Source organism: Labrus bergylta, chromosome 2, assembly GCF_963930695.1.
Source record: "Labrus bergylta chromosome 2, fLabBer1.1, whole genome shotgun sequence".
NCBI lineage: Eukaryota > Metazoa > Chordata > Actinopteri > Labriformes > Labridae > Labrus > Labrus bergylta.
In genome coordinates this window covers 11,530,605-11,556,048 of record NC_089196.1, presented here as the reverse complement: position 1 = coordinate 11,556,048, position 25,444 = coordinate 11,530,605, and the positions used below count along the sequence as shown (strand labels likewise).

At 43.7% G+C, this 25,444-nt stretch overlaps 1 protein-coding gene across 1 annotated transcript; it reads right to left on the bottom strand.

The window, feature by feature from the left end:
* Positions 1-6,962: 6,962 nt before the first annotated feature.
* mn1b (meningioma 1b) lies at positions 6,963-24,506 on the bottom strand. Its single transcript, XM_020657560.3, has 3 exons — positions 23,647-24,506; positions 19,921-23,531; positions 6,963-8,423 (listed from the first exon to the last, which is right to left on the bottom strand). Exons 2-3 carry the CDS (start codon positions 23,462-23,464, stop codon positions 8,149-8,151), a joined length of 3,819 nt encoding a protein of 1,272 aa, XP_020513216.2. The 5' UTR covers positions 23,465-23,531; positions 23,647-24,506; the 3' UTR covers positions 6,963-8,148.
* Positions 24,507-25,444: the final 938 nt, after the last annotated feature.

The window sequence follows — 25,444 nt, the reverse complement described above, 5'->3', positions numbered from 1 at the left end:
CTTGGGCCACAGTATTTTGGAACATGGTCTCAGTGCTTTAACCTGAGCAGGGGATCTCACTACTTCTTCCATCTCTCAGTGAGTGTGTGTCCTATGTGTGTACAGAGGGAGGAGGTTCCTTTGTCTTGTTCCCAATGCTAAGGGGCAGAGCAGGGGAGCAGGGCTGGGCCAGCAACTCATAAATCACAGCAGAGGATAGAGAGTAACAGCTCAAATTAAGATAAAACCCCTTTAATTATCAGCTAAACAGCCTGGTGTCCCCTCTCTCCCTGGGCTATCTGTCACCCAGCAAGCAGGCCCAGTCACCAGGGGACAGGCTTTACTGCTCCTCACACACACAGTGGAGCTGCTAACACACAACACACACACACACACACACACACACACACACACACAGACACACACACACACACACAATCTGTCTCTTCTTCTCTTTCCATCACAGAAAGGCTCTATTTTTCTCACTTAGACATAAAACAAGTGAGTATTCTTTAAATTATTTAAAGCATCACTAATGCACCTTCGTTTACGCGTATCACCAACCAACATGTGGCTGTCAATCAAATTAACTTGTAACATATCACCTCTTTGCATCTGTTAACCCCCCCTGCATACACACACATGCACATACGCTCCTCCCCCTTTTCTCCCTTTGCTTATTCACCGCGCCAATTATCATTACCCTAATGACTTCTCAATGGCCCTCTTCAAAGGCTATCTCCACCATGTCCTCCTCCTCTCTCTGTCAATTTTAGGCCCAATGAGATGTCCTGACATTCTTTTGTGCTTGCAGTGACACAGAAACACACACACACACACACACACACACACACACACACATACACACACACAAGCAGCTCCTTTTGACATCCTTAAAGGTGCATTAGGTGGAGACGTTTGGAGGTCCAGATCCACTCAAAATCATAGTTGAGGCAGCGTGTGTATGTGTGTGTGTTTGTGTCAGAGCACATATTTGAGTCGGACAGAGCAAGAGAGAAAAATAATAGATCAGAAAAATAGAGAGGGGGAGAAAAAAGAGAGACGAAAGAACTCTTTTGGCATTTGTGGTGTTTCAGTGTTGTGTTTTTTTTTACCAACTCTTTTTCTTCTTCACCCCCCCCCCCCCCCCCCCCCCCCCCCTTCACTTCTCTTAGAGGGAGCGTATTGATTTTATATTAGGCCTGAGCTACCATCTGGCTGCTTCTCATTCCTCTGTTTTTATAAAGCAAGGGGAACAGAGAAAGAGAGAGACACTGAGAGATCGAAAGAGACCGGGCACAAAATTCATTATGCGTTAAATAAAGACAGTGAAATAAAGGAGGGAATACAGAGTAGTGTGTGTTTCTTGTGTGTGATACAGCAATATAGTGAGTCTGTTCTTGGGCATATAGGTTTACTTTTCTGAGTGTTATGGGTGTTATGGGCAAAAAAGGAATGGTGGGCAAACACACAGAAAAGTATAAAGTTTAATTAAACAGCCATTCCTTGCATTTTCACAAGGGGATCTCTTCATACAGACCCCCAAACCCCAACTTACTTTTATCCTTTCCCTCATAGTCCCCCATCTAAAAAGACAACAACAAAAAAACAGATTATTACCCCCAAGAGAAAAATCTCAGCCCTTGAGAGAGAGAGACACATCTCCTTCTCTCACCATCTTTCCCTCCCCATCCCTTAGGAGCTAGGTAAGCAAGAGCATCATCTAACTCCCTACCATCTATTGATTTATTTCATCAATGTGTGATCGTCTGATGACAAATATTTAACATCCTGCCACAGTATCGATCTTAATACACTGAGTGAAGAGAGATCTGAAAATGTGTTTCTCTCTCAGAAGGTCAGGCTCATATATGCCCTCTACCTGGGTTTATTCTTTAAGATGCATGTTTTGTTTTCATACTGTAAAGCATTGTCTATATGGTTAACCTGCATGGTTAACTTTACACCATAAAGAATTATTGATGATGACGTTGTATTGTTTCAGGATCCTATATCTACTTTCGAGGGAGGTTTTTAAGAAGCAGAATGTAATCAGTTTGAGTTATAAAGGTACCAAATATAGGGATAAAGAACACCTGGAAAGTTGATTAGTAAATAGATTTAAATGGAAAAGTACTTGTGTTTTTCATGTTCAGTGAAAAAAAGAACATCTGGGTAAAATAATCTGTATATAAATGTGACATAAACTAAGCGGTAATGATTGTATGAAAGACAAAAACACAACATGCAGCATTTCATATGGTTGTTTTGAATTTTCCATGTCCACCAACATGCTGAAACTGAAGCTGAGTAAACTGTCAGAGAGTGCGGCTGTAGGTTACTCAGCCCCGCACTGAGATCCAGGACTGTTCTGTGATTAATGGTAGGGGACGCGCCCCACTAATTGTGGTTCCTGACACAGGCACACGTCCCCAGACAAAGCAGGACAGGGCTGGAGCAGGGTGCCATGCTCAATCACCTTCCTGTATAAAGCCTGAGTGTTGCTCTGAGGGAGGGGGGGGGGGGAGGGGGGGGGAAGAGAGGTCACAGGATATCTACAGATGACAGTAGAGGAGAGCTCTGGAGGGACTTGAGGATTGAACCAACTGTGGGAAGTGATGGGAATGTTGTGGTTGACAGGGATTTGTAGAAGAAAAACAAAGAAGGCAGAGTACCAGAAGAGAGGAAGCCTGTCCTTACATGGTAGGGAGCGATTTACCAAGCCTTACTTTATCCTCACTGGATTATCCTCATTGGATTTGAATTTAAGGCTGCTTCTGGTCTGTGAAACCACATGCACCTGTTGCATTATTATTGTATCCTTACAACCACACTGTTAAAACGCATCCCGTGTGATGCAGGAAGATTGCAAAAGTGTCCTCATTAGGGATCTATAAAGGCAAAGTTTCCCTCTGTGCTGCACCTTATGTAGTTACATTTCTTTCTCCACAGTCAGTGTTTTAATATACTTTCACTTAATAATTTTACTGCATGGGTAAACATTTAACCAGACTGACCCATGGACTCTGTAAAAGCAGAATAAGAAAAGGACCCCCAATTCAAATGGTTTGTGCTTCTCTTCCACCTGCCGGCATCTTTTGAGAGCGAGGACAGATGGAAGTCATGAATTGGCTGCAGCGAGGGACTCTCAGCTCTATGAAGAAATCCCTTTATAGGGGGAGTGAAGCAGACTGTTTTCATATTGTTTCTATCAGCAGAGAGGGGATGACAATGGGAGAGTTGTCTGAAAGACAGCAGTTCTGTTGGGTCTCATTTACATTTACTTCACAAACTTTGGACCAACGATCTGAACTTTTACATGTTGCAGGCAATAGAAATACTTTAAATTCATATTCTGTGTTCGTATGTTTGAAGTGTTTTGGAAGTGGAAGTGTAGATACATGTTTATATTTGCATGCATGTATAAACACATCTTCATTTTACCTTCACGGCCATATCATCCTGGGTCCAAGTCAGCCAGAGTCCCCCTTGGACCCTCTTTGGCCTCCTAGGCCCCCAAGGCCCCCGTGAGCTTCCCACAAAAAGTCCACAATGCTAGTCAAACAATAGGCCAAGGGACAAAGAGCACATTTACACAAGTGGAGCCTTCTTTGAAAGCAAAAAGGCACTGTTTGGAAGATTTCCAAACCCCCTATAAAAAACAGAGCCCCCTTTTGCCCCTTCATACCCCACCCCTCAATTCCCTAGCTTTAAAAAAAATAGTTTGCCATTCTAGTGATGGAGACGTGGGAGCCAAATATACTACACCAAGCCCAATCCCACCCGCCAATCCACAAGCACCCCCAATTTAGCCAAACCCCCTCTTTACAGGACAAAAGCTCTTTAGAGGCCGAGTGTATGTGAGGGCTCTGGTGGATACCATAGTGGCTTAAAGACCGTGGAGGCCTCTAAGAGACACTTCTTTTACTCCCAGTCTCCCTTCATTCCTCTTTCCTTCTCCTCACTCTCTCTCTCTTTCTCTTTCTCTTGCTCAGGCAGTGAAAGGTTCAGCAAGGGGGAGAAAGAGTTTGGAGAGAGAGAGGTGGGGAGGGGGCAGTAAAGAAGGAGGGGGTGTAGAGGGTGCTCTTATGTCAACATTGTGGTATTTTCCCAAAGATGCATATCGCCTCTATACAAATAGGAGATGTATTTATAGGAGTACATAGAAAGCTGCATGAGAGGAACGCGTTTGGCCGAGCTTTCTGGACACGGCCCCCTCGGCTCCATGGATGGTCTTCATGGCTAGTGAAATTGTTATTCTTTAGATGCGCGTTGGCTGGGAAACACATAAGTTCTCAGGCGACCACACAGTGCTCTCCCCCCCAATATGGCCGCCACGCAGAGGAGCCTATTGAAGGAGAAGGTCCAGCGCCATACATCTTGACCGAGCCAATATCCCAAGACCTCTTTGTCGCTAGGTCCCACACGGCTGTGGCTGGGCATCAGGCATGTTCAGGAAAAAACAGGGGTTTGCTCTGACTTTTCACTTAAATCTTTGTTTCTCACAAGTCAACTCATCCAGCAGCATTTTATTAAGACTGCAGTTAAAAATGAACTTAGTCGCCTTTTGCACAATGTTCAAAAGTCAGCTAAATGGATAACAGCTTTCAGATTGTATTAAAATATTGCTAACAGGTTTCCAAAAGGAAAAAAAAGGTTATGAAATTGGTCTGGATTAGGGGTTGCAAGATTTTCGATTTTCAAGTCAACAGTCATGTGTTAATAGTCGATGTCGACTGGTCGCTGATGAAGTTGTAAAAAATAAAACCAAAGGAAAAGGGAATGCTTTGCAACCAGAAAACATTTATTTGCTAAACATAATGCAAATGCTGAAAGCAGACAGTTAACTCATAAAGTAACAGCCGGTTGCACCAGCTGCAATAAAGTATGCAACAATAACCCGTGTGCTACAGCTCCCATATAAGTAAGTGTAAAGAAAAAAACTCAGACATGGGGGAGAAAAAAACTCAGGTAAACAAACTCAGGTGTGAGCCCTGCTCAGTCAACGTTTTAGATTTTCTATGCTGATAAGCAGTTATTCGACATAAAGCATCATTTCCACATGAAATACTAAAACAAATAGCTGTTAATATCCAACATTCCTTTTTTTTTTTAAGCAGCATTAAGGAAATGTCAGTGTGTGTGATTGTTGGCGCACCCTGTGGACAAAGTATGTAGAGCTACGTCCTGTGACTGGATAAGGTTTATCATTCTTAGAAAAATGAAAGTGAGCTGGATTACCTGAACGTGGCAGGCAAAAAAAAAGTGGATTTCCAAATCTGGATCATTTTTAGACTGAATTAACCTTTGTGAACTACCAAGCCCAGTACTTAAGTTTTGATTATGCAGCAACTGTCAGTGCCGTTAAGAAACCTGTGAACACAAGTCCTCGGCCTGCTATGAAACACATCAGCCAAACCAGACTGGCAGGTGGTGTGTCACTAGGAGAGTTCAGGCACACACAGAATGTGGTGACTCTTTAAAGAAATTTAAAACCATGTGAAAATAAAGCATACATCTCCTCTTTAAGTTTCGACTTCAATTGAGAAGCACTTGACCCCTTTTGATCCATATCAGACATTGGTGACACACCTTAAAATGTTACTCCTTAAAATGCTAGTCTGTCACGTCTGTCATGTTACCAAATACCATCACAGCAGTGTCATCCACACTTATGAACTTGTTGTTGCTTTGTACAATGTGTCCTTTGTGAACAATAAGGAATTGAAAGGTCTAATTACTTCATATAATTATGACCAAGTGCCTTCCATGTTTGCTGAATCTAAGTGTCTTACAATATCAAGAGAACACGTTGAATCTTGTGCACACAAAAGCATAAAATGCCGTAAGTATTCACACAACATTTGTCTGCTTCTGACTAAACCTAACAGAGAATCTCCAGCTCCAATTTCAAAGTGAGCAGTGTAATCAGCATTTATTCCCCAGTCGTCTCCCACTTTCTTTCCCCCTCTCTCTCCTCCCTAAACAGGCCCTCCCAGGTGACATGACAGCCTCTCACATAACCAGTCTCTGCTGTTTGCTAACGCTGCAGCTCTGCACGCATCACACTCACAACAGGCTCTGCAATCCAACACAGCAGGCGGCGGGTACAGCAGCAAGCACAAACACACCTGAATAACACAGACAGGGTCCTGCAGGGAGCTCCAGTTTCTGTGTGTGTGTGTTTGCGTGTGAGTATGTGTGTGTATCCTAGACGGCAGTGATGCGGGTTGATCACTAGCCCTGTTAGGTAGCATTGACGTCTCCACCTCAGAGCTGGCACACAGGGGAGTTATTGATTAGCATTAAGCATCCATGCAGATGGCCAATAAAGAGCAGGTGAGCCAAAGAGGGCTGGGGGAGTTGGAGGAGGGGAGGGGTGTGTGGGTGTGTGTGTGTAGGTGTGTGTGTCTTGGGCTGCAGAGAGAAGGGGGCAGGGTGTAGAGTGGCCCAAAACAACAGAAATTATGTGGAAACAGAAAAATAAGAGAAGCGATAAAGATTGAAAGATTTTTGTTTCATTTAACATTTTTGCATTTGTAGTGATATAGAAATTATAACTCTGACAATAAAACATTTCTATTGGTCATTGCTGATTTCTGAGATGCAAAATAAATCACATTTATGGAGAAAATGCAGAACAGGCTGTGTGCAGGTGCACATGAAATTAATCCTGTTGGTTTCTTAATCCAGCAGTAAACCAAGTTCACTAGTATTCCTGATCTTGCGTCTTTAATGTTTTGCCGGCTCCTGCATGCTTGTCAGGTATTGTGCTTCAGCCCCCAACTCCCCTGTCATATCTGTCACTGTTAGTACACCCTGTGCACTGTATGTAATTCAACGATGAAGCTCAGAATACCCACACTCTTCACTACAATACTCCCTTAGTAGTAGACTAAAAAGTCTATTCAATGATCTGTTTTTTTTTTGCATTGACTGATAATAAACTATCAAAAGCAAAAGCCACAGGAAACACAAATTACCACCTTTAACGTCATATTTATTGTTATTTAGTTACTCAATAAAACATATACAGATATATACAATATGCAGGAAAACAGACGACTGCACTTTACATATTATTAAAAAAAAGAAAACCAAAAAAAGAAAACAAATATCAGTTCATAAAATGCCGTCACAGTCCTCCATCTATTGTTTCAGAAATTCAAATTCAACAGAAGCTTTATTTAAAGATTACAAGATTGCCTAACACACAGCAAATTTTCTCTTATTATACATGTGCAATACCAATAGTCTTTTTTTCAATTCCCTTATTAAACAATCCCTCAACCTCCATTTATTCAGTTCCCATTGGCTGAATTGTATAGAAGTGGTTGAGCTCATATGGTTGATAGCAGAGGTAAGTAGAAGAGAATAAAAATAAAAACAATGAGGGGAAGTTGTTCTCAGCATTATAAAGATTGAAGAATTGCAACAAATTGTAAATGATTAAGAACAATTGAGGTTTCATTTTGCTTGAGAATGAGGTGTTCATAAAAAACTGTTGAGTTACATTCATGCGTATTCACCCTTTCTTTCTCTGGTTTTGCTTCTTGGTGTGTTTGTATTAAACAGTCTGCAATATTTACTAATAGGAGTGAAGAAATCTCTCCTTCTGGATGAACACATTGGATCCATAATAGTTAATGAGGCCATCAACGAATTGAAAGTCATGAGATCTTGTTCTCAACACTGGTATACAATCAGAGCCACTAATAACCGAATATCCCTTCTTCCACTTCTATTTGTTCTATCTCCTCCTTTGACATTTCTTTATTTATCTTCAACAAAGAAAATAAAAGAAAACAAAGTATTGAATTGAGGTTTTCCAGATGTGGGCATTGTAGAGAGAAGCCCGCGCTGCAAAGTCCAGCAGTGTATGTGTGTGTGAGTGTGTGAGTTTGTGTGTGTGTGTGTGTGTGAGAGAGAGAGAGAGAGAAAGACAGAGAGAGTGAATGCATGTTTCAGAAAAGACATGGTATTAGCATGTGTGAATGTGTGTGTGAGAGTGAGTGTGTTTGCATTTATGAGCGTAAATGTCTTTCTGTCTCTGAGCAGACACGAGCTGCTAGCGACACCATTTCCTCCTCATCATTCATATCATCTTTAAGTTGTCTCTGAAGCTTATGAAGTCTTATAAGTAATCCCGTTTTCTTCTTCCTGCTTTGTTCAAGTCAGTGCGGCCACGAATGTCCCGAACCGATTGGAGATATCAGAGTGGAGCGAACGCCAGGATGAGACGGGCCCCCCTCGACCCTTACTGTCCCCCAGCTCGTCTGTGCAGTGGACGGACAGGCACTGCAGGTGGTTCCCTCCGCTGCTCCCGCCTCCTCCTCCTCCTCCTCCTCCTCCTCCTCCTCCTCCTCCTCCTCCTCCTCCTCCTCCTCCTCCTCCTCCAGCTCCTGGGGCCCCGGCTCCAGTCTTACTCTGGGTCAGCTCGGACTCTGCAGACAAGAACACAGAGAGGAAAAGATTAATAATTAAGAAAAGATGGAAAAACAACTTCAAGCGATTGGCATTGTCTGATGCAGATGAAGCATTTTAAAATACACACTTTTAATTAAACCAGTGTCATTTACACATCCCACTCTAAATCTGCACTGTGAAATTAATTCAACACTATTCCACCTCTTCATCAACGCGACCTGAAAAAAGAGGCTGTGAGCAAAGCTTCCTCTGCTCACACTCCTCCTCTTCATGCCTGATATACAACACACACGTGAAAACACACACATACAAACGCTTTCTCCCAGCCAGGCGTGCAAATCTGAAGCGCCCCTGGGTGACCCCCCCCCCGCCGGTCAGAGGGTCAAAGGGCACAGAGAATGCTGGCCTTTAACCCTGCTTGACCCAATTTACTGGTATAATGACCATGCCACAGTATCGACCCTGTGTCACCAAGGTGTGGTGCCTCGTATTAACTGGTTGCACCTATTTTACTGAAAATCAATACACAGGTTGATTACAAGTCAAATAAAAAAATCTGCTGACAGCTGAGATGCATGCTTCATGTATGGAGACAAATCACTGTGTGCCATGTAACGAAAAATATTCATTTAGGGGAAGACTGATGAGTACAAGAGGTGCTTGGCTAAACCTGACTTAAAAGCACAGCGTCACATCTTCTGGGATAGAGACTGCAGCATATTGAGGGAGAAGGGGGAAGGAATAAAGAAACGTTCAAATAAAGGCACAAAATAGAGAGAGGTAGGGAGAGACACTGGTACTGGGAAAGAGTGTACAGTGGGGCTGTGTGTTATGACAGTATTGCACCGTTAGTTTTGGGTTTTGCCTTCAAGGAAGCCTAAAGCACGGAGAAAGTTTATGGAGCCCTCTGTAAAATCAGGCTTATTATTCTCCCATCTCCTTACCTCACTAAGACACAGCACTGCCTTGCTCAGTATGGATGGTGAACACATCAGTGTGCTTCACAAAGACACACACAGAGCTTTAAGGTGCAGGCACATCTAGGAGCCTGAGTGTAGAGACAGGTAGGAAACAGCTCTGACAAGCTGAGTTACATGTGTCAAACGAGGAAGAGGCTGTGATAGGCGACACAGTCGACGGCACAGAGGCTGCAGATCACAACACTGCAGTCAATGTGCTGCTCACCTGAGAGTAAAGAGAAACCATATATCCACAGCCCTGTTTTCACCTTTTAAGCTCATATTTTTATGCTACTTGAACATTTTTTCACTTGTTTTCATTCCTTCGTCTTTGCTTTCTGAAAGCCTGAGGCAGCAGTGACAAAGTGTCAACAAAACACATCCAGGGACGCCAGCCCAGGCTGATCCAGACCAGAGGGGGCAGCTAGGACAACCAAGAGAGGCAGACATGCAGGCAGTGAAGCAGGCTTGCCCCCCAGCCTGTCTGGGCTGCGACCACTGGAATGGAAAAGTGGGGGATTTGGTAAAAGGTCAGGCAGCCAAGCCTCCCGTTGTTCCCTGTTTGGTGTCTCTGACTGCTGGCCTCTGTAAATCTCTCTCTCTCTCTCTCTCTTTCTCTTTCTCCATCTCCCTCTAAAGGACTGCAGACATGGTGTGAGTGGGGGCTGAGAAAGTGGGGGGTGGGAGGGAGAAATGAGGATTTAGAGCAGTGTTGGTGGCGGCAGTGACAAGATCTAACATTTGCCAGAGGGTCCAGTCATACACCTCAGCATGGCAGATCCCCCACCCCCTGCCAGTATCACCCCCACCATCCCAAACCCTTTTCTCCACCCCACGTCGCCCCTACACCCACTCAGACTCCCTCTTTGGAGAGCTGTGTGCCCTCCAGCACCCGCCAGCAGCTCATGCTAGCTGGGCACAGCAGGGTCCGCACCGGCCTGAATAGGCAGCCAAGCGTTCCCCTGGCTCACTGCTGACACACAGAGAACTGACAACGCGCACGGCCACAAACACACAACAACCCAACCAATGCCGCCGCTGCCGTACACACACCAGCCCTCAGCTGCTGCAGCTCCACATGCACACACACACACACACACACACTAACACACACACATGGACTTTCATGCCAAAACAGTCACACACAATCTCTGCTAGACACATCAGTTAGCTTCAATATGAGGACAGGAGTAAAAAACACACTGAATAACAAGATATGCAAAATTTATATATTAATTATATAAATTATAAATTGTCTTTTTAGTACACATTTTTGATGTTCAGCATGTGTATGATTTTCTATTTAAAAAAAAGAATTTGTATTTACACCTTACACCTTAGACTAATTAATGACATGCATGAAAAATAATGAATTGGCTGATGCCATTTGTTTTAATACACTTTTCTCTTAGCAGTATATGCAAAAAATCCATGACTTCTAAAATAAGCCAAACACTTGACCACCACAGGATTAAAATATCACCCAGTATTACAGGGAAGCCAAAGAGGATTGAAGGGATGTGTTTTTTTATGGAAAAATCAAGACACTGGCCTTAAACTGTAACCATTATCCATGGCGGGGAATTCGCTCAAGAGTGGAAACGGCGGTGTGAAATTCTACATCACACAAGTCTAAATCCAAAATCACCATGACATTTAACAAGCAGGGAAATCTTTTCACATGTGTATATAATACGATCTATCTTGTTATGGCTGTTCATTGACTAATGCAGAATTCATATCCACGGTAATATCTCAATAATAGCCTATTCATCTGAGGGGAAACAAGTGCTTAGCATCAGCAAGCAAGGGGAAAAATACCTAATAAAAAAAGGGAACAGTAACAGCACGAGCAGCTGCGCCGAGCCACAAACACACCTAAATATCCTTAACCACATTACAGCCAGAACAGATTACCACAGTGATGTGTTCAGTAAATACTGAATCTAATGTGATGCTCTTATATCGCTATATCTCTCGCCCCAAGTGCTGTACTTTGTTATTTAGTGCCTGGTGATGATGCTGACACACACACACACACACACACACACACACACACACACACACACACACACACACACACACACACACACACACACACACACACAGAACACAGAAGACGCACACGTAGCAGCAGGGTTTTTGGAGACACACACACACACACACACACACACACACACACACAGAACACAGAACACAGAAGACGCACACACACACGTCACACACAGAACACAGAAGACGCACACATAGCAGCAGGGTTTTTGGAGACACACACACACACACGCACGCACACACACACGCACACACAAACACACACACGCACGCACACACAAACACACACAAACACACACACGCACACACACGCACACACAGCCAGAGACGATTTACAGAGATGAGTGGAGCCTGAATGCGATGAAGGCTTGGAGCACAACGCACAGCTCTGCTTGTCTGGATGACACCAATGTGTCTGTGAGCTGACGGCCTGACACAGGTTTACATGTCAAACCACACACACACACACACACACTCACACACACTCACACACACACACACAGCAATGCACAGAGGTAAACAATGGCTGCTTTGGGACTATACTATCTTGCAGTTAAAAAGTAAGTGTGCAGATGTGCAATTATTTTATCAATTAGCTCAAAAAGCAACACTAAGGTAAAAAATGAGGGGAGAAACATTTGAGGTCTGCACATACATATATATATATATATATATTTGTATGTTAGTAAAGTAGAAAATAAGCTGAACTATATGTACTTTTTGGTAGACAATCAAATAAAAAGAGCATGAGACGGTTTATATCTACAAAGCTCCTATTTGGTGCAAGTTTCCTCAGAGCCGTCACATTGATTTCCCAGGCCCCACAATCCCATGCGGCAGGCCTCTGCCCTTTCTATCCCGAGCTCTATAGTTCCATGACGACACTTCACCTTTGACCTCGTGCCCCCGAGGGCGCGACCCCCTCCTCTCTGAACACAAACCAGCCCTATCAGAAGGCTCCGCTCGCTGACAAAAACACCCAAAGGCCTGCGCTCCTATGACAGTGTGTGACATCAGGTCAGATTCCTTTAGCATAACAACTAGCACCACGGCCTGGTGTGAGGGCTTCTGTCTTTGTCAGCACAAAACAGCCGTCAAAATCCGGGGAGGGAGAGCCTTTTTTTTTTTTTTTTTTTTTGAGTGCGAGAAAAATATCTGACGTTAAACGTAAGGGTTAAAGAGCCCAACATTTTTTTTGGGGCTTAAATGTAACAAAGTTTTCCATAAATTGCATCATTACTCTCAGAAATGAGAGGACATGCAGTTTGTTTAGGACACAAAGAAAACGAAATAAAATCACTCAAGTGCATTTATAAATGAAAAGTCGAAACAATATAAAAGAGAGATTGTCACAGGTACCCTCTCCCCCTAAGGTGGGTAGGCGTCCAGGGCAAGTGACGCTCTCGGCAACCAAGGCACCCTCAACTCCACCGAACTGTCGCGGTGTGACCTTTCCCTCAGAGTAGGGAGGATATCTGGAGGGAGCAGGGTGGAAGGGTGGAGGGGAGGAGGGCACATTTCTCAGGCAAGGGCACAGAGGTTATTTTGGTTTGAATTTCCTCTCTGTTCTCTGGCCTGCAACATAAAGGAAAAAAGAAAGAAAAAACTTGCCCGGGCAGGCATTGCCCCCAGCATTCGTTACCTTCTCTCCAGCAGCAACACACCCATTCCCTTCCCCTCCAACTCATCACACACACACACACACACACACACACACACACACACACACACACACACACACACACACACACACACACACACACACACACACACACACACACACACACACACACACACACACACACACACACACACACACACACACACACACACACACACACACACACACACACACACACACACACACACACACACACACACACACACACACACACACACACACACACACACCTCCCCCTTTGGCCACGAGAAGTGCTTAGGAAACCAGACACAAATCAGAACATGGGAAGTGATTTAGTGACTCCTTCATAACTCACAACCATGTCCAGGACCTGTCCAACATGTCATCTAAGTCGGTGACATATTGATCTACTTCGCTGTCTCTATTTTGTTTCAGCACGGTGAGGCACACTTTGTTTTTGTTTTTTTTACCTTTAAAAGAAAAGGTCAGACATGCATTTAAAACTGTGGCAAATTTTCAGTTCCAAGGCGCCTGAAGGAGAGAGGCCTCGTCTATGAAAATAACTATAGTAGAGGTTATTGTGAATTCTGTTCCAGGAAAAAAAATGTAATTGTGTAAACAGATTATTTTATCTGTATAATCAAATGCATTCTTTGTTTTATTGTTATTTGGCTCTTGCTGTTTTGTAGTTTTGTATTAACTAATTCCATTTTTTTAGTGGGGGGTATTTTTTTTTTTTAAGAAATAGATGCAATAGATAAATGATGTGAATAAGGTACAATAGACAAGGAGCATGTAACTGATGAAAAAAAGGTTTCAAGTGGAATTGAATTATTTTTATTTCCCAAATGCAAATGGAAACTATTACCCATCCCCTCGCCTCACCAGAGAAACTACAAGCGCTCTGAAAAAAAGAACCCCACACTCCTCACTATCTCTCTGACTTGCTCGTTCACTCCATCACTCTCTACTTCTGTCTCCCAGGAGAAACTGCTCCAGTGTCATAACTCATTTGTCAATTCCTCAATACAAATTAAAGGCGCCTGACGACTACCTGTGTGTCTAATAACATAACCGCTGCTGGCAGCGTGACAACATCTACACCTCTGAGAAACCTGTGAACACACTCACTGACACGAGCACACACATGCACACCCTGTAAATGCTGTACATGTACGGCAGGTATTATACGAACTCAGGAGACCGTCCATACCAAACCATTCCTTTTTTTTTCTTGTTCGTGCAGACATTTAACAAGACAGTGGACATTTGGAGGCACGTCACATACATCCACGATCGAAGCTTTGAGACTCCTCATTCTGTGCATCTCCCAGATAAACTCAGCCTTCCATTCCCCGCTGCATCCATGGAGAACATTTACCACATGCTGAGGCAAGTTTTATTTTACTCTAACATCCTTCCCCAGGGAAAACAAAACACCGGATGAACTGCTATTTTTGAAGAGTTGAAAATCCAGCAAAGCAAAAAATAAATAAATAAAAAGGACTGACACCGTTTGTTAATCTTTTTTCTCTCTTCATCATGCAGTCACAAACACACTTCTTTAACAGGCTTCCTTTAACTGTCACTAGAGCTCAATGTCGTGCAAAGGACCAGGGAGCACACACACACGCACAAGCACGCACAAGCACGTAGCATGTAAACAAACACACTACCAGGCATCTTATAGACCAGGCACTTAAAATGCACGATGGGTGTTTTTTAGCCCTGCGCTATTTACATGTCAAGTAAATGCTCTTAAATATTTTCAGCATATTAGAATTAAGTGAGCGTTTTCATCAAGCAAGACACCTGGGATTGGGGGGGGGGTGAAGCTTTGAGTCTGACACTGAGTCGAAATAAATCAAACTTTGTGTCTGCAGCTGACAAATCCAAACTATCAAGTTGCAGTGTCTACAAAACCTGCCCTTCATCAGACTCTTGCGTCACAGAAAAACAAAAACATAAAGATATGCAATACTTTCTTCATCCACATATTATTCAGGAGGAAATGTTTTTGAAGATAGGATCTGTTGGTAAAATTGTGTATTTTTGTTGCATAAATCAGCACTACAAACTTAAACTGGCTGTTTTTCGAAACCCTGATGAACCTGTCAATAACCAAGTGAACTAACAGGAGTCGCCTGAGGAGGAATTGCCACCTTTGGAAACAATATTACAAAGGCTAATTGCTATGATTATCATGATTATTATCATTACTGTAGTACAGGAGTGTGTAGCAGGCTGGTTGGATTTATGTTGTTGAAAACGTCAATATGAAACACCTTGTAATGACAGGTAAAGAACACACACTGCCCCGAGCTGTTTTTTCCACATTCAAGCACGTGCCAATCACTTTTGTCTTTTTTTAGAAATAGAAATTACTGGTGTGATTTGTGAGCTTGTTGTCACGCTAAAATGTCAAAGGCATGTAGTCTCACAGGAACGTGTGCTCCATAGTGGAATATCAATACAGCTCCTTCTGCAGATTTAAGTGCTTTCTAGTTGGTGTAATAAGATGCAAGTTCCCTTTTTTCCCCCCAAACCTGTCAAAGTCAGAGCGAGGGAGATTTGATCATTATTAGAGCTGTTTATGGGCTGATTACTGAGACTGAGGAGTGAAACTATTCCACAGGGTCAACTGTGAAGTGTTTTAACTGTGCTGATAAAAAAAAAAACAAGTGCATGTGGCAAAAAGTAGAAATAAAAATAACTGAATCACTTCCTACGCCTGATGGTGGCCTGTTATCAAGACTTTGCACGAGGTTCCAAACGAACGGTCAGCTTCTGGCAGATATACTGAAGAGAAGGGAAGAGGAAGAGTGTAACTATTTCTCTGAAAAGAGGAAATAATATTAACTGACACCACACAAGGACAGTTACTAGTGTGCACCTCAAGTCCATATTTAGTGGGAAGAGACGACACGGTGCTGCACAGTAGAGTCTGAGCTTACAGCGGCAGGTAAAACCGGGCTACAGTGAAAAAACTTGAGCTACATGCTGTCACAGAGGAGGCCAAACATGGGGTCCAAAGGGAGCCATTACTGCAGCATGTGTCACTTTAAACAGGCTGACAGGGGCCACAGAGAGGGGGGAGATGGGGTGCACTGGGTGAACTGGCATCAGCTTTAAGCACAGTTTAACTTGATCCTCATACGTTCAGCGCATAGCAACTTTTAGGTAACAAACAATGTAACATTTATGCTGTGTCGTCTTTGAATGATAGCAAACTGGTGGCTCGTGTATTCTCTTTTGCACATAGAGCATTAACACAAACACAAGTAGCAACAAAATGATCTGGGCTCCCTCTGAAGTTCTAAATTACTGTACAATAGGCACCTATAGAGTGAAAAATTCACCTCATGTGACCAAACTGACCCAAGACCCCCAGCTCTTTAAATGTCACTGCATTCTGAGGCAAACCAAAAGAACACACTACATCGAATTCAGTTCTCAAGACGTTACAGTTCACTTCCCATGCAAAAGAGCGAAAACACTAAGACCTTAAATCAACAAATACAGACCTTGTATCAGGTCTTACTACGAAATCTAAACTCTCAGCAGGCAATTCCATATTTAACCAAACTCTGGTCGAAGTTTAACCCCTTTAAACTAAATTATCACCTCGGCTTGTAAGTATTAAAAAATATTTAAGTGCATTTCCTTTGTATTATAAATCGGAATATGTGTCTCTGTGTTAATGTTTTTTAAGACTGTTCACAATTAAACGTATAAACCTGACTGAACCAAACACCACTGGGAAAGAAGGAAATAAGTTAAGGTAGAAATGAATCTGCATAATTCTACAACACGTTTGAGAGAGCACAATAAGGCATATTAAAAAATGTCATTGTGAGCACACAGGTCATTTTTGGAAGTTTAAAAAATACAAATACATTGTATCCACCACATTAGGAAAAGGCGTATAGAACCATTTAGAGTATCTCCACAAGAAAAGATATCTTACATAATCTTGTAATTATAATTAGAATGTTATTATAACTTAATAGACGTATAAAAAAATATATTCCACTGTCACTGGAACTACATAAATAATTTCACCCTAATGAAAATTATGATCTTTTGCAATATTTCCGAGTAACATCTAGTTAATGCTAATGGACTAATGAATTAGCCTGATTTATTTCACATTAGTGTCAGTGACATTATCTCCGCAAAGGCAGGATTCTGTTCACAGGACTGAGAACTCCACTTACTGGTCCGGGTGGATATTTTTTTGCAGCGTGAAAAGCCTGTGGGATGTTGGCTCTTATGGAAGTGCACTGTGGGCTATGACTTATCTTAAATTATTATGTTATTTTGCTCCCTTCTGTGTAGCCTAAGCATCAGATTCAATCACAAAATCCCCCTCCCCTCCCAAATACACCTCCACCCTTTTTTTCATCTCTGCTGTCTGAGGCACTCAAATGAGAAACTGTCAGGAGCCGTGATTTGTGCTAACTAGCTATCGATCGCTCCCGAGCTGCATGCCTCATGTCCATGCAGGGAGGACTGAGAGACGAGAGGAGACGAGAGGAGACGAGAGGAGGAAAGGAGGAAAGGAGTGGAGGAGAGGAGATACAAGGAGACAAGATGAAAGAGAAGAAATTAGACTATTCTGCTTTTAAATAGCTACCTTTTTTTTGTCAATTTCTAATGTGCTATCAGTCTCAGAGTAATTAAATGATCATAGCAACAGAATGAGCGTATGCTTATCAGTTTTGGGTTTCTGACTCAGGATAAAACTCATTAATCAATATCAAAAATGATGATGTTACTTATCACGCTCTGGCATCATTTGGCCTTTTTCCTACTATCTTGTGCTTTTTCTTTGCTTGTTTTTTTGTTGTTTTTTTTAACCAAATTGTTTTCAATTAAATAACTAGACATGTGCCTCTTGTGTTTAGCATGAGGATCAATTGTCGTCTTAGCTGAGACGATCAGTGGTGTATTGAAGATAACAGAAAAACAAAGCTGAAATGTATGACTTTTGGTCATTCTGGCTAAAAAATAAATATGAAATAGTTTATTAGGCTGTTTGTTGTTTTTATTATCCAAATTTTCGTTTTGCCAACATTAGTCGAAATGGTGAGTTCCACAGCTCTTTCGGAGTAACGGCCTTAGTTTTCCCACCTCCCTGTGCACAGCTTCACATAAACAAAACGCCTGGACCCCAGACTCCGTGCGCGCGCCCGCCCCTCTCTGCACCCGCACCGATCAGAACAAAGAGGCGCTCGAGACGCGCTGAGCGCTATCCACACATACATGAATCCTAACGTTATTATATATCCATTAATTCACATCGACCGAGGGAAGAGGTTTTTTTACATTATTCAAGCAGCAACGTTAAGCACCACCGTCTACGGTTTGGAAATCACACACGTAAAAACACAAACTGACAAGAAAAAAAAAACCGTTTAAAATAATTAACTATATGAACAAAAAGCCTCCATGAAAACTTACACATTTTAATTGCCACTACAACTTTCCTTATTCTGCAATAATAATTAATATTTTTGCCTACCATTTGCTTTATTTAATATTAATGCACACAAACTAATATTAACAGATCACTATTTAAAATAATACAATAATTAATTTAATTTATTATTATTATTATCATCAATAATAATCAATAATAACAATTGTTATTATTAAAAATGATTATTATTAATAATAATAATAATAATAATAATTAGGGAGGTGAAAAGATGAAACCACACAGCAACGTACAAGTTAAACTATTCCTCTGCACTTCCATATCACCATAAAAACAATTATGCTACATTAAATATATTGAACAAGTAACCATCAAGTGCTTATCATGAAATCTCCGTCTACTAGAAATATTTCTTCTGTTGGTTTAGGGCTGTAGATTTTACATTAGCTATCATAAACTTTCTGTAGTGAAAAAAGTCGAATCTACAAAGATATTTTACTCCGATTAAGGTAGATAGTAGTTATTATTATGTCGAAGAAATATTTGTAAATAACAGATAGTCGGTTAAGAATATAAACACCTAGCCTACATTTTAACTTATTTCTAAAAAGTGCTTGAAAAAAATCAAATGTAAGTATTTTCCACACAAAAAAAATCAAATAAAAAACGTATCTATTCACTTCAGCATGATATGTAAACTTTGAAATCCTGTCCTGCCAATCTAAAATCAATCTACATTGAGCAGCTCTGTATTATCCCCTGATAATAACAAAAACAAACACGTAACAAGGCGAGGGAAACCCCGCTGCGCGAATGCATATCCTCAAAAAGCTATTAATCTTCTCAATGTAGTTGTTCACCCTGAAAACCGAGATAAAGAACCACAGGAAATGTTTACTTTTCTTGAGCTGCTCTTTTGAAGGGCTTTAACAATAAGGAATCTTCGAAAAAAACAATGCAAAAAAATACAAGGATTACTTTGTTCAGTCAGATGGCACTTAAAGTGGCCATTCTGATAACCATTTTTTTATATCTTCTTCACGGACCAATTTAACGAGAATATTACTGCATAAATCGATGTTTTTTTGATGCTTCCATCATTATATGTAAAATTTTCCTATAGGCATAACTTTTAAAATACAAAGACAGACGTTAAACAGAGACAGCTGCTTTCTGACCGCACAATATGAGCTATCTACCATCAGCGTTCACAGAGCAGCTTTACTTGTTATTTAATTGATACACTTGATTATTATTTTTAGAATACGTGAAAAATATATGTTATAAGGAAACAAATGTTGTGAGAAAAATAGATTTGTTAATATAGTCTGTGCTGCATGTGTGAATGACCACAAAGTGAAAATAAAAAAGAAGAAAAAGAGGTAAAGATTAGCCAAATATATGAAGCAGTTTTTATTTACCTTCTTTACTGTTGTTTTGGCTCTTATTTTTTTCCCATGGTCCCATGGCCTTGTCATCCTCTGACCCGTCCATCATGGCCTTGTCACTGGGCACGTACCAGGTGGCGTGCTGCTCTGCCATGAGGGTGTCAAGGTCAATGGTGCCCATTGAGCCCTTACCAGCATCCGGGCTGCAGCCTGCCAGCTCATTGTCTCCATTCTGCGATGGACAGTCGCCATTCTTCTTGCCATTCTTCATGGCCAGGGGCTGGTCCTCAGAGATACTGAACTGCTGCCGCTGGAGCTGGATCTGGGCCTGCAGAATCTCCAGAGGATGGATTTCATCCTGGCCAGAGGTGCTGGATGGGGTGCGTACCTGCTCCACCCCAGGAGTGCCTGGGTGGCTGACACCATTGGCCCCTGTGCCCCCACCAGCATTTAGTCCATAGCTGTCTGGTGTCGAGGTAGTATGATTGTTGATGCCCATGCCAAGGGGCTTCTGTCCATTTATCAAGCCATGATCACCCCTCTGTATTTTGGGTGAGCCGGTGATCATAGGGCTGCGGTTAGGCTTTGTTGCAGAGGCCCCTCCCGCGTCTGAGCTGGAGGATACCTCGTCCTCGTTGCCGTAGTGGGTGCTGACATCGTCAGGAAAGTCCACTCGAGGTGAGCTGCTGTCAGACTTGGCAACACTTTGAATGCCACTGTCTAAAGATGACATCAGATCAGCCTGGTCCCCCAACATTAGGTCACCTCCTTTTCCCCAAGATGGCGATTGGAGGTGTTTCTCATGGGGCGTGCCCCCACCCCTCTCCCCAACGCCAGCCGAGGGGGTCTGCTGGCCTGGACTTACAACAGGGTTAACATTGTCAGAGGAAAAAAAAATTCCAGGGCTCACATGTCCACTGTCTCTTTTTCTCCTCCCTCTCCCTCTCCCACTCCCTGTTGTTGCCTTCCCCTCACTGCACGGGGTAGCGTCCATGTTGAAAGTTGGGGAGAGGGCACTGGCTTCCCCCTGCACCGTCTGGCTTTGACTTGCAGGCTTAGAGTTGCTATTCCCGGTGCCAGGCATCTGGCTGTTCTGGGAAGTGCTGCTCTGAAAATATTCAGGACCAGCACTGCCAGTGCCATTAGATGTGCTGCTATTAATGTCCTGCTCCGTCTGACTCAGTTTTCGCTTGCCCTCATTTTGGTTCTTCTTGTTGAATGTTACGTTAAGATTGGGGGCCCCTAGGCTGGCTATCATGTTCTGGCAGGCTGTGGAAAGGGCCGCCAGGCAGCTCTGACCAAACACACTGTCTTTAGAGCTGGTTTTGTTAAAGTTCCCCAGGGACAGAGCTCCTAACTTACTAACAGATGACCGCTGGCCTGAGGGGAACTCAGACTGAGGAGGATATGTCCCTGGTGAGGTGCTCACCCCCTGGGGGCCACTGTGGGGCGGCCCTTGACGGTTACCCCCTCCATAGGGAAACGTTGGTTGTGCCCCCATCGGCGGTGCAGGGAAATCAGCTGGCCGCCTTTCCGCTGGTGCATTGGGGTGCCCTGTTCCTGCTCCGGGACTCTGCATCTGCGAGAGGTTGCCCATGTTGGTGCTGAATTGTGAGTGCATGCCCGGGGAATGGAGAGCCGGAACATGGCCATCTCCTGGTATTCTCATGGGCTCCTGCATGCCCATGCCTGGCCGAAACATCATCCCAGCCCCATTCTGCTGCATCCCCATGTCATGAGGCCCTGATTCATTTCCCGCTCCACCCATACGCCTTGACATCATCTCTCCTGCTGGGTGGGACCCTTGGAACCAGGAAGTCTCCTGAGTTACATGAGGATTTTGTCCATCAATGTTGGGCATCCTGCCTCCACTCTCCCTGTCAAAGTTAGGCTGAGGCATGTTCCCTACTGGGCCTCCGTGAGCCATTGGGCCAGGAGGAACATCACCGTGGTGACCCAGCTGCTGCAGGCTGGGCTGCCTCATTCTCTGCTGCTGGTTTCGAGAGGCCATCTGTTTGATCATCATGGCTGCATTCTGACGCTGCTGTAGAGACTGCTGCTCTGGCCCTGGATGCTGCAGGGGACCTGGTGGGAAACCTTCACTCACAGGAGGGGTGAACTCTCCTGGCAGGCCAGGGTAGGCAGAAGGAGAGAGGTGGTTATCCATTCCACCACACCAGCCTTCACTGCCATGTGCATTTGGAAAGTCAAATCTAGGCCTTTTGGCCATGTTCATATAAGGAGAGTCAAAGTGTTGCAGCCTCTGGTTTGGGGGCTGCTGGGAGGGAGGAGGAGCTGGCTGTTGCATATTAAACATGGGGTCCCCATAGGGGTGCAGCCCCCTATTTTCCAGTCTGTGAATGGGATATTCAAACTGGTTGTGTTGGCCAGGCATCATGACCCCTCCGTCCAGAATGTTAGGGTTAGTAGAGCCGGGCTCTGCCTGAGGGGGTCTGGGGTGGCCAGGGGGACATGAGTTCTGTCTGGCTATCAAGCCAGCCTGTTGTTGCTGTTGCATGAGAGGATGTCTCGCACTGACCCCCGGCTCCATTCCCACGGGCACCTTCCGGCCGTTTCCAAAACGCTCAAAAAACACACCATGCTGAGGCTGCTGGGGTTGTGGTGGCGGCGGCTGGTGTCCCTTTGAGATGCCCTGCATACCTGGTGTCCGTGGCATGCCACTGTTCCCTGGAAAATTCCCACCAGGAACTGGCCTCCCTGGCCCAAAATGGGGTAACTGAGATTCTGATTCTGATGGGGAAAATACATGGACATCAAAATGTCCAGATGGAGGCTCACTTGGGAAGTTATACTCTAATCCCTCTACAGCTCCCTGGTTGGGCATCCGCCGAGGCTCCAGGCTGTGAGACTCAGAGGATGAGGATGAGGAAGAAGGGAGCCCATGGAAGGATGCCGCTCTATTAGGTGACTGGTCCAGGGGTAGACAGGGGGCAGGGACAGCATGGCTGCCACTGGGAGGCCCATGATGTTGAAAGTCAGGCATGTTACCAGGCCGCTGCTGCTGCTGCTGCTGCTGCTGCTGCTGCTGCTGGGGGAAGCCGTCCCCTGCCTGCCCCTCAGCGAGAGGATCAAATCCTTCTCCAAAGCCCTGCTGTGGTCCCATGCCATTGTTGTTGTAGCCCATTAGCCTGCCACCATGCAGGCATGATGAGCCAGGCTCTGGGCCTCCAAAATTCCCACTGAAATGAGGGTGAGGTTGGTGGGGATGAGGTTGATGGCTGTGAGGATGCCCTTGATGAGGTTGCTGGTTGTTGAAAAATCCATGCATGGGTCCTTGCTGCTGCTGCTGAAGTCCGCCGCCTGCATGCATGTCCGAGTGGCCCCGCGGATGAAAGCCCCCGTACTGCTCTCCGTTCATGTTCATGTTAAGCCCGAGCATTTGCGGCTCGCTCAGAGGGCCCATACCGGGCTCCACTGCTCCCGGTGGGCCTCCAGCGTGAAAACCCGGGCTTTTATAATGAGAGCCCATGTTCAGTCTCGGTTGGTTTATGTTTCTCTCTGACTGGCCAGGGTTTCTGCTATTAATCTGAGAACCAAACTGCTCCAGCCCAAACATACTCCCATGCAATCAATCCCACATGACGGCCAGTTTGCCAGACATCGACACACTGTCTGTTTTCCGTCTGTCCGCAAAAGCAAAAAGTGGAAAAAAAGATATACAAAAAAAAACTAATCAAACATTTATGACACACAACTGATTAAACTGTTTAATCTACTAATTAAAATGTTAAAACTCACCAAATCACTTCTCATTGTTGTGAATAAACTGTTTTTTGTTTTTCAAATTATCCAAGGACGCAAAGAGAAGAGGGGACACAACCGTGTCCAATTACGCACGCAACTGCGTTCCTGCTCCTGCCTTTAACGCGTGCACTTTAATTGATCTTCTTTTTGTCTATTATTTACCAAACAGATAAAAAAAAAAAACTCTGCTCAAGTGACCTATCATATTTTAAAGTTTGTCTGTGCGCGTTTATCCAAGCGTAACTTGTGAATAAAATACCTCACTTGCAAACTAAAAGAAAAACCCAAAAGACCTGGAGCAGTCAAACAGGGAATTGGACCATTTCACTCTTCTAATTCATGATTCCAGTCCAATGTCAAATGTCCCAGAGCGACTTTTGGCGTCAGGTCCCATACTGGAAACAATAAAAAGTCCAAGTGGAGCCGTATGGTTTAAATTTCCTCTGTGAAAAATCCCTCTTTAAATAAATGTCTTCAAAATCACGATCACTGCTGCACAGGCATAAAGGCAAAAGTCCAGTGTGATTACGAAGTCCACACACGGGTCTCCAACCCAGGCACCGGAGAACCGGAGCGTCCGTTTGCGCGACCCGAACCGGGAGCAGCGCGGCGTGTGCACTACCCGCACTCAACCACCACAGAGCGGCTTGACAGCATCCTCCACCCGCTGCCGGTCATGCGCCTTGCAGAGAGGCGCCTTGCTTTATGTCCTTCAAATGCGTTGCGCTCCTAACTTATTCGTCCCTCCGTTTACCGAGTCGTGTCTGCTGTGGTCTGAGCGCACTGGGGAGCGATTCACAGATACACTCACACTCTGCTCTGCCGCTCGGCGCTGTGTGAGATCAACGCGTCCACAAGAACCAGCAACAAGTTTTGCATTTCTACAGCCGCTTCCATGCAGGAGGTCTCAGCCAATCAGAGGGGCCAGAGAAAGCTTCGGGGGCGGGACAAATGCTTTTAAGGTGGTCTACTGAGTCAATGGTAGGCTTATTGTAAAGATGTGTGTGTAAATCAAATCTTTAGGAATTGCTTCCACTTAAATTGTAATGTTCTGACCTAAACATCTGGCGTGTGTTGTCCCATTTAAAGCTACAATCTGATTTGAACTGAACACAGTATCGCAAACAATATAATTAATTTCCTAAGGATTGTTTTTTCTCTCCCTAAACCGAAGTTGTAGCTAGTCTACATTTTTGCCATTTTCTAATCCTCGACCTCGACTGGAAAACAGTGCATGAAGTAAAAGTCCACATAATGCCCTTTTGTATTTTACTTTAGACTTTTCTTTGAACAAACCTTTTTTAAGCTCCTGCATCCATTGATCCATGCAGCGACCAGCACTGTGTGTGAACCTTTATCGTCACGATTAGTAGCCTGCATGTTTTTTTTTTATTTTTATAAAACGGTAAATTACATCAGCTGCAATGCTGCAGTTAAACAACTAGACGACTTGTTCACACAGGCAGGCTACTGGAAATGAAAAGTCTTAGTTTAAATCAAAATTCCTGGTCGAACCATATCATAAATACACTTTAACTAGGATTCCAAATTGGCCTTACTAAAGTATTTCACAGCAGGTGCTGTCAAATCCATTTGTTTTAAATATATGGATTGATAATGATACTGCAATAAAGTTTGAAATTAGCTAATATCCTAGAGTGAGTCACTCACACACTTGGGACCAATCATGAGTTCTGAGTGTGAATCTGTGTCCCAATGGGAGAAAAAAAAAATCCTCCTTAACAGACAGTCTGAACTAAATCATGTGGATGATATTGGGCTTCAGCTCCGA